At 38.6% G+C, this 18,240-nt stretch overlaps 1 protein-coding gene across 1 annotated transcript in view; it reads left to right on the top strand.

Moving 5' to 3' along the window:
- Positions 1-18,240, top strand: part of ADAM9 (ADAM metallopeptidase domain 9) — a 96,394-nt gene that overhangs the window by 5,379 nt on the left and 72,775 nt on the right. Inside the window, exons 2-4 of the mRNA XM_005698844.3 lie at positions 6,338-6,435; positions 9,226-9,284; positions 18,147-18,225. Of these exons, the coding sequence (XP_005698901.1) occupies positions 6,338-6,435; positions 9,226-9,284; positions 18,147-18,225 (236 nt within the window). The remainder of the gene's footprint in view (positions 1-6,337; positions 6,436-9,225; positions 9,285-18,146; positions 18,226-18,240) is intronic.

The raw sequence follows: 18,240 nt of genomic DNA, 5'->3' as shown, positions 1-18,240 counted from the left end.
GAGAAAAGTCCTTGGCTGAGGGTTCACATTTGTTTGCTTTGCATTTAGGTAGAATTCTTTTAACTTATTTCTGTCTACAATCATAACGGAGGAAGGACTTCAGTGCCCGGGGCACAGATAGCCAAACTGTGACAGCAGGTGTTTGCAGTCAAGTCAGGATTTGTTGTACAGACTGGGAGACAAGTCTCAGATCCACTTCAGCTTGGCTTTTGAGTTTTTTTCAAGGAGAAGAGCAAAGATGCTGGAAATTATCATCATCTTCTGGCATTTCTTTTTAAAAAAACTTCAACTTTTTTATTGGGGGTATAACCAGTCCATGGGGTCACTAAGAGTTGGACACAACTGAGTGACTTCACTTTCACTTTTCACTTTCATGCATTGGAGAAGGAAATGGCAACCCACTCCAGTGTTCTTGCCTGGAGAATCTCAGGGACGGGGCTAACCCTAGTGGGCTGCCGTCTATGGGGTCACACAGAGTCAGACACGACTGAAGTAACTTAGCAGCATAACCTGTTAACAATGTTTTGACAGTTTCAGGCGGGCAGTGAAAGGGTTCAGCCATATGGATTCATGTATCCATTTTCCTCCTGGGCTTCCTGGGTGGTTCAGTGGTAAAGAATCTGCCTGCCAATGCAGGAGACATGGGTTCAGTCCCCGGGGTTTCGAAGATCCCCTGGGGAAGGAAATGGCAATCCATTCCAGTATTCTTGCTTGGAGAATGCCATGGACCGAGGAGCCTGGTGGGCTACAGTCCATGGGGTTGCAAAAGAGTCAAACATGACTTAGCGACTAAACAGCAACGACAACAACAATACTCCCCCAAACTCCTCTCCCATCCAGGCTGCCACATAACACTGAGTGGAGTTCCATCTGGTATACTGTGTCATTTCTGACATTTTGTAATCGTGGTTCTGGGAGTCAGAATGTGTCTGGTTTATGATCCACTGGCCAGGTGGTCCATGGCAGGAGGCCAGTGAGCTCATCTTGCCCTGGAGAAATGATCTGAGTTTATACAGGAATGATAGATAGTGTCTACAACAGCAGTTTCATCACCTCAACGGTGTTATCAGCAACTGCAGTCTTAGTCACCTGACTCTGGTTGATATGTACAGTTAGTGTAGGACTGAGGTCAGAGGCGACAAGAAAGGGGACAGAGTTTGGAATAGAGAGATTAATCATAAACTCAGTAAGGGGACTCAGTTTCACAGGTACTGTTATACAACATGTAGTCAGACTTCCTCCAAAACACAGTACATAAAAATACCTAAGGAGTTAGCGGAAGGAAAAAGTGCTACTAACTCACGCCTTTTTCTTCTTTTACTAAGTATAGGACATTTTAAGTTTCCGTTTCCACTCTTACTTTTATCTCCAGCCCACGTTTCCTAGTAATGTGACGTTTGCCACATATGCACAAGGTCACATGAGCATCAAATTCTGTCACATTTGAGCTGATTGTATTAAGATTTTACTTTGCATTGTGAACTGTCTGCAGCCGCTAAGTCGCTTCAGTCGTGTCTGACTCTGTGTGACCCCATAGACGGCAACCCACCAGGCTCCTCTGTCCCTGGGATTCTCCAGGCAAGAATGCTGGAGTGGGTTGCCATTCTGCTGCTGCTGCTGCTGCTAAGTCGCTTCAGTCGTGTCTGACTCTGCGACCCCATAGACGGCAGCCCACCAGGCTCCCCCGTCCATCGGATTTTCCAGGCAAGAACACTGGAGTGGGGTGCCATTGACTTCTCCGGGGTTGCCATTCTACCAGTGGTTTTTTTTTGGGGGGGGGGTGATTTTGCTCCCTAGAAGGCATCTGGAGGATATTTTCTAGTTGTCACCCTGGTGGAGCTTCTGGATGGGGTGGGTAGAGGTCCTCACCACCCTGCTTTGGCCAGAAAAACACGCACAGCAAAGAGTTTTCTGGCCCCAAATGTCAATAGTGCTGAGGCTGAAGCTTTATAGTACAAATAATGTGGATGCATGTCCTTCACAGTGACATGGGAAACTTGGTCTTTTGATTCCCATGAGAAAGGGCTACTAATTAAAGACTAAAAAATAAAAGGAATTTGGGGAAAATCTGTGCAAGGTATGAACAGGAAAAAGAATACAAATAAGCCAAGACTAGTGATAAAGGAGTGTTGAAAAAATATGGGAAGGAGGGTTTTCATACAACTAGTGTATATTTATTTTTGAATGACATAACCGTAATATGTGCATTTCTCATGATGTTTTGCCCTCCTAAGGCACTCAGAAAGTGGATCTTTGGATTTTAAAACCAAGAAGTCAGTAACAGAATAATAGCTCTTATGTGTAGAAGTTATTTTGGTGTGTTGTAGTTGTGAAAGCCTTTAAAAGATAAATGATTAATTTTGCTTTCTTTTCCAAAACAAGAATTGTGGTTGAAAATGTATGGAAGGAAAGGATGTGTCTTATATTCCTTTATTGGATTTTCATTCTTGGCTAACAATCTTGGTAAAAAAAAATCCATAGCTTCAGTCCTGGCTGGAAATTAGTCCTGACCTTAACAGGTTTCAGCGTGAGAGCTCTTTAGATATGTGCCTGCTCATTTGTAGTTATCTTTTCTGAGGTATTTCTTTTTCTCTGTGATCTTTGTTTCTGAGTTGTAACAAAGAAATTTCGGTTGAGTTGCATATGGTTTAGCTCCTAGTGTAACAGTTGCCTGAGCCTACTAACATTTATGTCCCTGCCTGTAATGATTTACTTAAAAAATCTTTTATTTTGAAATATTTATAGAATCTCAGGAAATGCATATAAATGCACAGAATGATTGACTTTTTATCACACAGAGCTTCTCATCTGTTACCCATGGAAGGCATTTTATTCCTATCATTCCTTCTGGAGTGACTGTCCTAGTAGTTGAACAAATGACCATGATCTAGAACAAAAATATTAAGGGAATTTGAGAAAACTGAAGGTCCTTGAAAGGTTTATTTTGGGTGAGGAAATAGTCCTATACCTCAGTTAATTTAGGATTAAGGATATTTTTACTTAGTGCTTTGAAACCTGCATCTGTTAAGGCCATGGATTTCTTTTGAGATGGCTCCCAACTGACAACTCCAAATATCTGAGGGATATTTTGTCATAGTGTGTCATAAGGACGCCTTATGTCAACCAGCCCTTGATTGCTTTTGTGAGTACTGGAATCCATTTCTGGTATTTTTATGTAATGATGTGGAGCCCCATTTAGTTGCTGTTATGCCAAACAGGGTAAAGAGTTTGAAAACTGTTAGTGTGACGTGTTGTATTGAACATGAAATAAGTTATATTTTCCTGTTTACATTGTTTCTTTAAAAATTCCAAACCAGAAGATTATAGACATTTTAATGCACAGTGGTGTTTTGTGGAAGGTTAGACTTCATTTTAATCTGCATTTGAGACCTCTGAGGGACATAAGGCAGTTCAGGACTGAATGACTGTTAAGAGTTTGGATGGAAAGGAGGTGAGTGGGAGTAGAAGGTGTCATAATCTAGATGTGGAGTAAATGAGACTGATGGGTAGACATTAGATGATGAGATGCTAGATAATCAGTACTTTAAGTAGTTTATGTTTTTTTGTTTACATTGAAGAAACACCTTTTTTCCTCCCCTTTTAATTTCAGCAGTAATTTGGGGTTTCAGAATACTCATTATAAAAACAAATTAAAACAATACAGTCAGGCTTGAGTTCAGGAAATAAAAGTCTGAGTCCTTATCTCATTACTCTGTAGTTCTATTCCATGGTGGTAATCGCTTTAAACAAGTTTGGCATGTTTACTTACGATACCTCCATGTTTGTTTATGACACACCTTATGGTCTCATACATAGGGAAGGAAATGGCAATCCATTCTGGTATTCTTGCCTGGAAAATCCCATGGACAGAGGAGTCTGGAGGGCTGCAGTCCATGTGGTCACAAGAGTTGGACACGACTGAGCAATTAAACCACCAGCACCATGGTCTCAGGGCTTCCCAGGTGGTGCTAGTGGTAAACAACCCGCTTGCCAATATAGGAGACATAAGAGACATGGGTTCCATCTCTGGATGGGGAAGATCCCCTGCAAGAGGGCATGGCAACTCTCTCCAGTATTCTTGCCTGGGAAATCCCATGGACAGAGGAGCCTGGTGGGCTACAGTTCATAGGGTCACTCAGAATTGGACATGACTGAAGCAACTTAGCATGCACTGTGGTCTCATATATAGGATACATGCTGTATTTTTAACATTTCATAGAGATTATAAATAATACAGAGTTTATGAAGTGAAGGTAAAAATAAAAGTCTCTCCCCTCCTCCCACTCCCTATAGATTATTACTTTTAAAAATATTATTTTACTATAAGAAATTTAAACATACACAACAGTAGAGAGAAGAGTAATAAAAAGGAAAAAGAAAAAAAGGGACTTTCCTGGTGGTCCAGTGGTTAAGGCTCTGCACTTCCACTGCAGGGGGCGCAGGTTTGATTTCTGGTCAGGGAACAAAGATTCCTGCATGCCGCAGCCAAAAGGAAAAAAAAAGTAACAAACTCCTGTGTACCCAGATTTTAATATAACTAAATATAATCCAGATTTTAATATAATTTCATATGTGTCTGATCCCTCAAATGCACACTGAATTATTTTGATGCAAATCCTGGATATCATGTCATCTTGCTCTTGAATATTTAGAATGAATCTCTATGACATCAGGACTTTTAAAGAAAACCTTACCCACAGTATGCTTATTACACTTTAAAAAATTAACACTAATTCCTCAAGACTGTCATATATCTATGCAGTGTTAAAATGAGACTATATCAGATGCCAGCATGGGGGTGTGTCTTCCTAAGGGATTTATATCGCCTGCTTTAATTATGTCCAAATTTTGCTTAAGTGATGACTTTATTTTTTTTATAGTTATGTTATTTTTCAAATAATACATGATTATTTAATACCTTTGGTAATTTCAAAAATACCAAATCGGATCCTAACAATAAAATTTTGTATTTATACATAAGTCCTGCTTGATTACTTCAGTGACAATGAAACAAGATGACTTTGTGCTCATTGTTTTATTTACTTATTTTCATTTTTATTCTTTTATGTAGATCTTATTTTTAAAAATTGAAGTATAGATGACTTACAATACTGTGTTATTTCCAAGGGTACAGCAAAGTGATTCAGTTATATATATTCATATTATTTTCTATTATAGATTATTATAAGATATTGAATTTAGTTCCTTGTGCCATACAGTAACATAAGGTCCTTTATTTTATTTTTATTTCTTTAGCTTTTATTGGAGTATGGTTGATTTACAATGTTGTATGTGTTTCAGGTATACAGCAGAATGATTCAGTTTTATATATATATATGCATGTATATTCATTTTTTTTCAGATTCTTTTCAGTAGTTCCTTGTTGTTGTCTGTTTTACATACAGTGGTGTGTGTCTGTGAACTCCACACTCCTAGTTTACCCCCTCCCCTTTCAAGTGATGGTTTTCGAAGCCAGGCCCGGTTCAGCCATGATTCCACTTTGTGGTGAGCTGTACAGATTGGAATTGGGAGAAAGTCTTGTATGATGGTTCTGAGTTCTTCATTTTTTATACATTTTAACTATTCAAGTTTTTAGAACAGATTAATAGCAGTAATTTCATTGGAGATAATTGCTACATTGTTAGGTGTTTACTTATTAGAGTTAATACATCAGGCATTAAAAGTAACTTTTTCCTTTTATTGTCCCTGACCGTTTTGTAGGCATCCCCATACCATCTCGGGATGTCATTCATGTTGGGTGAAGGTGGGAAATGAGAGAGAAGTGAACAGAGCCTTCGCTCCATTTCCCCACAGGAGCATTTTTTTTCCTTTGTGTTTATATCTTAAGATTTCTTTTAAGACAGAGGGTTAGGGTTTATAGCTAAAAAATTGTTTGAAAATGATTGCTGTGTATATACTATTTGGATAAAGGCTGACATCCTTGTTTTTAAGAAATACATTTCTTCCCCTTTATACTATCTGGTATATTGCTATTTTCCTATAAAACTTTATATAAAACAGAATATTTTATTTTTTATTACTAATTTTTAATTTTGTTACCTTTTGGTTGTGCTGCATGGCATGTGGAATCTTAATTCCCTGACCAGGGATCAAACCTACACCCCCTGCATTGTCAGCACAGAGTCTTAACCACTGGACCACCAGAGAAGTTCTAAAACTACGTATTTTAATGTGAGAATGTCAGATGATTTTTCTATGATTTGAACATTCATCTATTTTTTTGAACATTTGGCTTTTGATTTCCGTTGTATTTTGGGGGGAATGTAGTTTTTCAGGTTCAGTTGTTATGTAATGTTTGCTGTTCCTTATTCTGTAGGCTTTCAACAGACCTCCCATCTCTCTTCTTATGAAATTATAACTCCTTGGAGATTAACTCGAGAACGAAGAGAAGCCCCTAGGCCCTTCTCAGAGCAGGTAAGTTATCTCTTGAGAAATATGTATGTATTTCAGTTTCACTCGTTTTGAGACAATAATGTTAATTTCATTACTGATTGGTTCAGTGCGTAATGTTGATCCATGCTTATGGCACTCATATCCATTGGACATTATTCTAGTAAAAGTGACATATTGATTCTTAGCAGCTTGTTTTTTTTTAAAAGACAATTAATCAGCTTGAAACATAAGTGGGTGAAATAGTCAGTTAAATAAAAGTCAGTGACCAGTATAGGATGCTGGTTACATAGACCTCTGACCCTTACCTGACTGGTGATGGTTACAGTGGTCTTCTTACAACAAGAGTTCACCTCTCTCTTAGCGTATGATAGGTAGAGTACTGTATGCTGAATCTTCACTGACACTGGAGAATGTGTGTTATATGTATGTATTTTTATATCTGGGAATGTTTGCAAAAGTGAGTTTTATTGCCATATCAGAAGAAACATACTATACTAACAATGCACAAAAATTATTTTTCAATACTATTTTTCTCTTATTGTAAAGTTTAGAAATAATGTATTTGGATATCAACTGATTTTGCAAACCCTTCAACTTCATTGAAATATAATTTAACTTTATTATGATTTACCAGTAACAAGTGATGAGGATAAAGAGTTTAGCTTATTACCTCTGAATTGACAAAGTATTTCTAGCTGTGAGATAGGTTGTATATTGTTTAGGGACTAGGCAGAATGAAGAGTACACTGGAGCTAACATCAGGAACTTTCAGAGTTACCCTCCCTCTGGGCATTACCATGGATTGGGTAGATCATTCGTCTTCATTTACTTCTTTATAAATGAGGAGGATATAACTCTAAGATCTCCTTCCAGTGGAATGGTTTATAATTTTTCCTTGCTTTGTTTTGAACTGGACATTCTCCTCTTTAATTTTGTTTCGCCTTTATTAATTTGTGTTTTCATTGTTATTTTCCCCCTTCAGTTAGTAGCATAGGGACAGTGTTTTTCTACTTCATCGTGTCTCTGATGATCTTCATCAGCTTTGCACTCATAGATACTTGAGATTGTAGTGAATGTCTCACATGTACTCTGATAAATAATCGGGAAAGAGATGGAAGCACCATTTAAGCCCTAGGGATATAGTGTGAATAAAACAGACAGAATTATGTCCCTATGGAGCTTCCATTCTCATGGGAGGAGAGACAGAGACAAATAAGAAATATAATTGTAAGATTAATAATAGAAATTACTTAAGATGGTAAAGAGTCCATCTGCCAGTGCAGGTTAGACATGAGAGATGTGAGTTCGAGCCTGGCTCAGGAAGATCCCCTGGAGGAGGAAATGGCAACCCACTCCAGTATTCTTGCCTGGAGAATCCCATGGACAGAGGAGCCTGGCGGGCTGCAGTCTATAGGGTCGCATGGAGTCGGACACGACTGAAGCGACTTAGCACACGCGCGAGATGGTAATAATCATTGTGGGGAACATTAAAGCAGCAAGGAATTGGGGAGTATTGGAACTGGGGATGAGGGGTAGGAGGGTTTGTCTTTTTTACTAGGACAGCCTGGGAAGACCTTCCTAAGAAGGTGACTGTAGGAGAACAGAGACTAGAAGGAAGGGAATGAGCAACGCAGGCAGCTATTTGGGGGAAGAATGTAATGTCATGAATTCTCAGAATTCTTCTCAGGGGAGATGAGTGGTGTTTTTATATCCTATATTTGCCCAAGAGCAGAAAGGAATAGAAAGACACATGCCAAAACTGTGCAAGGAGATTGGTGTTTTTGTAGCCTCTAGAGATGGAGGTCCCCACGCAGAATTTGGAAGTAGAACCCCAGGACGTGGATCCGGTCTCAGCCTTAGGAGTCAGATGCTAAAGTGCCCGAGGAAAGTGGATCCTGCTGTTTCTTGGCAAAGTGTTCACTTGGAGTCCAGAAGCAGTAGGGAGAATAATAAGCACTTATTATTTTAATTATTACTTAATTCTAATAATAAGGACACTTCTGATAATATTATTGTTCATTGAGTCCCTCCATGACTCTCTTTTTTATTAGAATTAAGTTTCTAGAGATCACATTAAGTGCTTCTGGCTAATGAAACGGTAAGTCACAGGGAAGTTATTTTAATGTTTAAGGTAGAGAAGAGGATCCCACAAGCAGAGGATATGTAAGTTGACTTATCTCAGTTCTTTGATTCTAAGACACAGTCTTCATGAGGTACACTGTTATTTAATGTGCCAGTAATTAAGAAAGAAACAGACTGCTGCCAGTTAGACTACTTTGCCTCTGTACGATGTGTCCCAATTTCAGAGATGTTCACAGAGCTGTGAGGGGGAAAAAGTAGGTTTAGAACTGATGAAATGTGTTAAGTCCTGTGAAGATATAAAGTTATAAAAGTGTATTAATTTCATCTAGCTTTCAGATACCGAGAACAAGGGATAATCTTTTGAAACTAAGAGGTTCATTAGATTTAAACAAAAGGAAGAATTACTTTTCACTATAGGTAATACAGGAATGGATTTAGTAAAAATAATCCCTGAAGTTATAGCTCAATTGCAATTGTAAATTAATTGAAGAAGACTTTAGATAAACATGCAGGTCGTTTTCCATAATAGGTTATTAAAAGAAGATAGGGATGATCAGAGTCCATTTTTATAATTTATGGGCATATTTCAGGTTGTTTCATAAAAGAGTTCCAGTCAGTACCAAATTATTTTCATTCAGGATGGAATTTCTAGTGTCCTTTAAATACCTGTTGTTGCAAAGTTATTTAGAAGATAGTGTTTTATTGTTCTTTTCTCCTTTGTGCATTTAGGTATCTTATGTCATTCAAGCTGAAGGAAAAGAGCATATAATTCACTTGGAAAGGAATAAGTAAGAAATTTAATTTACTTTGCCTTTTTGGTAATTTTTTTCTTTTTTCAATACTATATGGGTTTCTTTTCTAGTTAGATATTGCTTAGTAGGTTGTTAAGAAGGTGAGACTAATAAGAGTAGAAGTATGGAAAAATCCCTACAATTTTGCATTTCCACTGACACTTGAGCAAAGGAAAATAAATCTAAATTAAAGGAAGAGAAGGTTGTACTTAAGAAAACTTTAAAATCATGACTGGCCCAAGAAACCACTGAGCAGGTGGTAAAGAAGTCTTCAGTAGCTTTATCTGTCTGCTAGAGCTGCCACAGTGAAATACTACAGACTTAAACAACAGACACTTATTTTCTCCCAGGACTGGAAATCTAAGATCAAGTTGCCAGCATTAATGTCTGGTGAGGACTCTCTTCTTGGGATGCAGGCTCTTCTGGCTGGGAAGTGGGGTAGATGGAGGAGTGAGCTCTCTGGTGTTTCTTCTTATGAGGACACTAATCCCATTGGCTCAGGGCCCCATCCTTAGCACCTCATTTAACCATAATTTCCTTAGTGGGCCCCATCTCCAAATATAGCCACACTGGAGGTTAAGGCTTCAGCATAGGAATTTTGGAGGGGACACAAGCGTTCAGTCGATAAGAGTGGTCTCTTGCCCTCCTTTTTAGTTTTGGCATATTTTCACCTGATCCTGCCTTGGTAATCTGTGTACTTCTGTTGCTTTTTTGAAATTCTATGCTTCTGACTGTGCTGAGCCAACCACTGTCTTGTGGCCCATCCTTCCCTGTCCTCCCTTTTCTTATGAAGCCGAACTTCCAGTATCTTTTCGTGAGAGATTTCAGAAAAAAGCAGCCTAATAGACTCCTTTACACGGAGGTATGATTGACGGGATGTAAAGTGCTGCTCAGAGATGTCTCCCAGAACCAGTAGCAGCAGCTCCTGGGAGTTTCTAGAAATGCAAATTCTCAGGTCCACCCCTGGAATGAAGCAGAATTTGGGGAGGTGTCACAGCCATCTGTGTTTTAACAAGCTTCCATCCTGGGCGATTTTTTACCGACCCTCAAGTTTGAATAACATTTTTTATCTTAGAAGAGAATGCTGAGCTGAAGAGAGTGAGATCTCTCTGGCAGGGCTTTAGGCACTGCGACAGATTTTTTCAGACAGAGAGGCTTTTTGTGTCCTGGGCACTGTACCCGGTACTTTTAATTGTATTACTTATTAATTTTCTCAGAACTCCTGAGGTCCAGCTTGTCTCCAATGTAATGATGTCACTGTATACAGGAATTTTTAATAGATATAAATATTTTCTACTCTTTCTATAGGAAATGCAAGTTAAAATGATATCAACATAATAACATTTCTTATATTTGCCTAGTTTCAGCTTATAAAACATTTTCCTCAACTGTATGTCATTTATTAGACTATCATATCAATTTGATAATAGAGGAGTCTTGTGGCCCTTGCTTCATACTCAGAATGCTAGGGTTCAGGAAGTTTACTTGATTTACTCAGCATCACAGTTTGTGAAAGGGGCACATATTCTAGTTATTTGACCTGAAGTCTAGTGATGTATATGTGTGTGCGTGATGTTGTGTCTACATTCCTATGCTTCTTGAATTGAGGGGGCAAATAGTACTTTTCCAGGCATTTGTTGAGAGTTGCCAGGTCTTTGAATGTCTTCGAGAAGCAGTCATCAAAGCTATTGATCACTAGTGAGAAAGAGTTAGGGTAGATAGCCTATTATGGCTCTGAGTGAAGAAGTGAGTATGTTTGAGTGCTTACTTTTTTCCTCCCAGGGCCTAACTTGTTTTGGACCATGAATCTCTTGGTGAAAACAATGAAGCCTCCTTACAGAGGGATGTACATAATTGCTTACATTGGGGTATTTGGCCGGGACTCGGGTGTTGTGTGGCAAAAGATAGCACACCTCTTCTCTCCCTGTGCTGAAAAAATTTAAAGATAAAATAAAGGAGTGAGTTAGATAGAAGGTTAAAATATCCCTCTCATAGTTGATGAGGGCTGGGTTAGGGGATTTACCAGAGAACAAGAGCCCAATGGACCTGCGAGTCCTGAACCCTGGATTAGGCAGATTCAGCCACTCACATCAGTGCTGTGCACCGTGGCAGTCCTTGTCCTAGAGGAGCATAGGGGAGTTCGTTCCCACTGGCAGGCAGTGACTTCTAAGGAGGAAGAAGGGCAGAGCAAGGCCAAGTACCCTCTTCAGTTTATTCTTTCTAAATTCACCACCAGAGGGAGCAAAGAGTGTGTATATGTTGGGGAGAGAGGAGAGATGGGGCAGCGACTGAACACGGTTGGATAACTGAAACGACTCAGGACGCCACAGGCTCCTCCCGTGCTCACTCAGAGAGACTTTCATAAAGGTAAAGGGGACAGGACTCAGGACGAAGACAGCAGAGGAAATCATCGAAGGTTCAAGAACTTCCAGGCAGAGTCCCCTGGGGCCCTTTCTCAGTTGTACAGATGTGCATGTGTCTTCAGATTACGCATCACTGAGATATGAGTGAATCGTCACCTTTTCAGGGTAGCCCAGGCACGTGTTTACCAAGGGGGTTGTTTTATACCACACTGGTCACGTGGCTGAAGTCAGGCTGTGTAACTGATTAAACGCCATGCCAACCATCCATCTCTCCATCTCTTAAAACAGTCTAGACACCTGGAGATTTAGAGCCTTAAGAGTTGCATTGTAAACCACTAGCTGGCACCTTGCATCCCTGACTTGTCCATAAGCCCTGAAGATAAGTATATTGCTGCTCCAGTTCTGTGAAGGACGCAGAGCCTTTGCTTGACCTAACTTTGGTCAGGCTACTGAACCTTCTCTTGGGCCCCATCTGTACACTTTTTTGGAGAATCCGGTTTTAGCAAGAACCCTGCTAAGTGAGGTTAGCAAGAACCCCCCAACCCTCAGTATCTGATCGAATTCCTCATCTTCCACCATCCTTCCCAGGTGATGTCTGATCACCATGGTCTGTCTTCAGTAAGAATCCTTTTGATTGGTTTAGCCAGAGTCTCCTTCACTCTGGTGTTTCATCTTAGTAATTTTGCACCCACCGACCTCCCACCTTGCTCATTGGGTACAAATTCCCACCTGCCCATGCTATGCTTGGAGTTGAGCGTGACCTCTCTCCCCCACTATAAAATCCCATTACAGTGGTCCCCATAACTTCTGCCAAGCTCCTAAATAAGATTGGCCTCACCATCTTTAACAAGTGTCGTGGAATATTTTTTTCTTTGACAGTCATGGTGGCATGACTCAGGTAGGATCAGATTCATCACTGGACCCCCGACCTCTCACTCTGGACACCTTCAAAACCCTCATCTTCAGTCCTGACTGATTGGGGATCCATTGGTGAGTCTGACTCCTGAACCTTTGTTCCGGACAAATGTCCACTGAAACTGGTGAAGACAGACTTGATTCTTAAGGTTTTGAGTGTATACTCTGAAGTTGGGTCAGAATGCCAGGCTTCTTTTGACAGGTACCTCCTGGGCTGGCAGTTCTCCTTGGTTCCTTGTTCTGATTGGGGATTACTCCCTGGCTCCCTGGGCTGGAAGTCCCTTCCTCTTGGCTCTATGTGAGGTGTCTTTTTTCTCTTTCTTGTATCTGGCTTCTCCCATTGGAACTTCTCAGCCAACTAAACCACCTCTTCTCCCATCCTGCTGACTCTCTGCTATGCCAGCTCTGTCTGCTTCCTTTCTTCTTAATATATTTTGCTGAACATAATTTGGAACTTTGTTGGTATCTTTGGGAAACTTGAGAGCTTCCCAGATTGACTGCTCCCTCTTTGTTGCTTCTGCTCCTCCTTCCTCTTCCTGCTACCATCAATCTCCCCTGCCACCCCGTTCCCTAGATCCTTCAATATGTCCCACTTTGAACCCCCACCTCCTACATTCCTCTGTCTACCCTTGACAGACTTCAGACTTTCCCCTTCCACGGCAGCACCTCAGCTTCCCACAGTCATTTTCAGTTTTAGTTCCTTGCCCTCCATCAGGGGCTCTCACAAAACTCAAGTAGCTCTGAAAATAACTTTACTTGAGTCTGAAAAGAACAAATGGAAATAGGTTGTATAACTCACGTGGGTTTTGGAAACATCCAGAAAGCAGTTAGATGTCTCCTCAGTCACCTGCCTAAAAGTTAGACCACAGCAAAGGACGATTACATATCATGGTGAAAGAAAATCTTAAAAATCTCCTCCAGTAATACTGGTAGGCAGGTAACCTTAACTTGTTTTATTTGCCAGAGTCAATTCAGTTGAAAATACAAAATGGAGATAAACCAGTGAGATTACATTGCTGCTTTACTAACTCATGGCTAAAATTTTAAAATGAAAACCGTGTTTTCTATTTGTGTCTGTCTGTATGTTTATATATGTCTATGTGTATGTATACATGTGAGATAGTTTATTCCTGCTGGAAATGAATCACATTAATTTATAAAATCCCTTAATATCCAGTTCAAATAGGTTTAGAGGTGGAATGAGCACTTACATAAATTATTTTCTTAAAACTCTTGGGAATACAGACACTAACCCAAGTTTTTTTTTAAGTTCACATGATCTTGAATAATCTTTTTGCTGGTTTTTATAGTGTAGATACAATTGTTGATAAACTCAGACAACTTCAGAGTGTTAGTATTCAATATGTAATGCAGATATGCAGTTTTTTTCTACCTTTGTTTACTATTCAGATAAGCTTATGTTATCTCTGTCAGATGTTTAAGATTATAAATTATAAATCGACCCAAAGAACAAGATATATAATACAAAAAGAATTGCTTGATGTCAAGCATGGCAGTTAAAAACAAAGGGGGAGGAACCATAAATATATAATTTTTTTTTTGCTTTTGTGATTTTTTTTTTTTTTTGATACTTGCCTGATTTGTCAATAAGAAAAACAACTTAAGATGATGGATCGCTAGCTAGCTTTGTTTAATTACTGGCTCATGAAATTTTCATGACTCATTCAAGAATAATTGTTCAGAACAAATAAAATAAATAGATGTAAGTGGCATAGAAGTTAGTAAGTGAACTTTTCAATGTTAATTAAGTTCTATGTCTCCTTAAAAATAGTTTCAAAATTTTTTTCTTAACATGAAACCTAAAAACTATACTAAGTTAAAGATGGATAATCATTGACTAGATAATTTCTAAATAAGATAAAATATTGAAATATTAATTGCTGAAGAGAAATTTAACTTTATTTACTTTGGCATCTTGTTTTTATGTGGTATAGAGAAGCTGAATATATTTGTGTCTCTTGATAAGCATGAGAAATTATAGTATGAAAAAGATACATCTCAAGAAGTTATGAAATAATGTATTCATAAATTTTCTGCAGAATAATAGCATGTAGCAGAGAGTTTGCAATTGCCTGCTTTTTAGGCAATTAGGAAAAATTGGATTAGGAAAATTAGGATTACTAATGACTAAAATCTAATCAATATACATAAATGAAGCTTTTAGGAGTAATAAAGGTAAAGAAAACTATATGCAAGGAAAATAAGGTGTATTTTGATAAGAAAGGATATAAAAGATGTTTTGCTAAGGGAAAAAGAGAATAATTTTGTCCCAAAGTAGAATAAATGGTTGTTCCATAATCAAAAAGAAGAAAAATGTGGAACAAAAACTGAGTGATATCAAAAATTTGTGGAAAAGGGACCTTGGAAAAAGAATCTTTCCTTGTGTGGTCAAAATTGGCTACTGTTGGATGGATTTATTTGTAAGGCCTTTTGGTTTGTTTGTTTAATTTGCCTAGTATTAATAGTACATTGATGCAAAACCAGAATTTGGTTTTCTTTTTCTATTAAAACAAGGTTTCCTTAGATTATTGGTTTAGTTGTTTTTCTTTATGTTTAAGTACATAGCTTGAGAAGATAAGATGTGTTTTAAGATAATTTCCTATTTGACATGTGTTTATCAGGTCTTTGATCATGTGAGAAAACCAAATCTTCTCAGTATTAAGAGAACTAAGAGTTTTGTTTTTTTTAAATAACTATGTAGCTTTCTGTGTTTGTCTTTGAAATTTTTTAATTGTGACTTTGGCTAAATGGGCAGTTAAGTGTTTGTTGTTTCACAGTGACACTTGTGATCCAGTTTAGTCAAATGTTGAAACCTTTTGGCATGTTTGACAGTTTCCCCAAATCAAGTTCTAGTTGGAGTCTTTTTGACCTCAAACTAACTTTGAGATTTCTCAAATGGATCTTGGAAAATCTCAAAGGATTTGTCTCTCTCCTTACAAAAAGGGATACTGAACTAATAAGGGTTATTTGATATGTTAACGCATCTTATTTTTCATGGCAGTATAAGTTATTTGCATAAGTCAGTTAAAAATCTGCCCTTGTAGTAACAGGAAACAATTGGAAACCTTGGTTTTATTACCAAGGCTTTGATTGTAATGTCATATTTGGGAATAATGTGTTTTGAATCAGATATGACCAGATAGCTTTAAGGAACTAAGGTTGACTTTAAGAAGGCAATTGTCTATACACCTCCCCTTGGAAAAACTGGCTTGTTCTGGCTTACAGGATTTCTTGCCTTACAGGTGAGTAAGGAAGATCACTTGTGGTAGGGCCAGGAACCTCAGGATATTTAGGGGACCTCAATAAGAGAGTTTATCCAAATATATAGATTGTAGGCATATCTGGTGGCAAGTTCTTGACTTGGCTTCCTAGCCTTAAGCGTCTTTGGTTCCTTCTGAAATGCTCTAGCGAAGCATATTCAAATGAAATACTATACGGTCAATCACTATTTTTACTGTACTTATGTGATAACTAGGCCAAATTTAATGAGACCAGACTTATGTGCAAACAAATTAGTCTTACTTTATCTTTCACAGAAATGGGGGTGACTATAGAGAGAATGTGGGGTTTTCTTGTTTGTTTCAGTGGAAACCTGTAGTGAACCATTGCTGCTTTCATCTTGCATATTTTGCCAGCTTTACCAAATCCTGAATTCTTCTAGTTTCCTTCAGTATCTGGCTATAACCGTCTAAGTTTATCATTTCCAATTTTTATCCTTTCTGACTTCGAGTCATTGAGAACTAAAATCGCCCTTTTCTTGAAACTCTAAGCTGTAGTTGGAAGATTGATGGAGCCTTCAAAAAAAGGCTGTTTCAACAGATCACATGTAGGCAATCTTTATGCCTCCTATGGTGTGGGCCACTCAGGAAGTTCATCAGAATACCTGATGCTGTCACTAGTGACATTCAAACCAGGAAAATTTGTCAGGTGACCAGTGCTGCTTTCATTGTACCATCTGAAGATGCCCTATGGCAAAACCAATACAGTATTGTTTAAAGTAAAATAAAGTAAAATAAAAAAACAACAAATTAAAAAAAATAAAATACACACCACATTAAAAAAAAAAAGTGAAAGTGAAGTCGCTCAGTTGTGTCTGACTCTTTGCGACCTCATGGACTGTAGCCCACCAGGCTCCTCCGTCCATGGGATTCTCCAGGCAAGAGTACTGGAGTGGGTTGCCATTTCCTTCTCTAGGAGATCTTCCCAACCCAGGGATTGAACCCAGGTCTCCCACATTGCAAGCAGACGCTTTACCTTCTGAGCCACCAGGGAAGCTTGAAGATGCTCTAAGCTCAAGTCTAAAAAAAATCTTGATGGCTGCCCACTGAGCTCCGAAACTCAGTTTCTAACTATTCGACTTTGTTTTTCTTTTGTTTTCATAGCTACTCCCCTCATTAACCGCCTGACTGCTATCTCCACCCAGTAAATATCCCCTTCTACCAAGTTCCAACAGATGATTCAGCTGGTCTGTAATGAACAAAAGACAACTGAATGAGGAAATGGGCTTGTGTTATTCAGAGGAAAGAAGAATATAATTTCTTTCCTTAAACAAGAGAGGAGATTGACAAAGGTTTTTTGCTTGACCAAAGTTCAGTCAAGTTCCAGAACCTTCTCCAAGCCCTATCAGTGTGGTTTGTTGTAAAATCTAGTTTTAGGAAGAATTTCCCCTCTCTCCCCCATATCTGATCACTCTGGATGTCTGATCAAGTTCTTTATCCTCCACCCCACTTCCCCGCCCAGTGATGTCTGCTTACTCTGGCTGTCTTCAGCAAGAATCTGTTAGGTTGGTTTAGCCAGAATGCTCCTCATCCCTGATGTTTCCTCTTAGGAGTTTTCCATCCACTGACCCCCACTGTGCTCCTTGGCTAAAAATTCCCACTTGCCCATGCTGTATTTGCAGTTGAGCCTGCTCTTTCTCCCCAACCCTCTGTAAAATCTCTTTGCAGTGGTCTCTATACTTAACATTGATAATAAAGTCGACCTTACTGTCTTCAACAAGTGTCATTGGATTTTTATTTTTATTTTTTTGTAATAAAGCTAACCCTGTCTTTGCACGTGTGGTTTACACTGCAGATCTCCCTTAACATGGGAGGAAGATTCAAGGATCAGCAATAATTGCTTCTTTAAATAATGGACCTGTACTTAGAGATTAAACGCAATGAGTGCTGCTTCTTTATGCAGGACATTTAAAAGAGGGTAAAATAATTTATTTTCTTCTGGAAATATGATGTACCATATAACCAAATTTATACTTTTCCTATGAGACAAATCAGAAAACTTTAAAGGACTTTACAAATGTTTTTTGCAACCAGTGTTTTATGACCATGAGAACAGATGAGCAGCTCAAACATTTCTTTCTGATTGGAATGTACACGATTTCAGATGCAAGTCCATTCATAGGCTTTATGTTTTATGGCAGCTCCTTCTTTAAACAGCAGTTTATCAGGTGAATGTTTTTATTCTTGCTCATCTCTTCTATGAATAATGTCTTATAAAAGTTGTGTTCTTAGCTGTAAAGAGATAAAATAATCTTATATGGTGTGTTTTATTCTTCTTGCAGAGACCTTTTACCCAAAGATTTTGTAGTTTATACCTACAACAAGAAAGGGGCTCTGATCTCTGACTACCCTAATACACAGGTAATTTATTTTCCT

Source organism: Capra hircus, chromosome 27 (assembly GCF_001704415.2).
Source record: "Capra hircus breed San Clemente chromosome 27, ASM170441v1, whole genome shotgun sequence".
Lineage (NCBI taxonomy): Eukaryota > Metazoa > Chordata > Mammalia > Artiodactyla > Bovidae > Capra > Capra hircus.
This window is presented reverse-complemented; position numbering and strand designations above follow the sequence as displayed.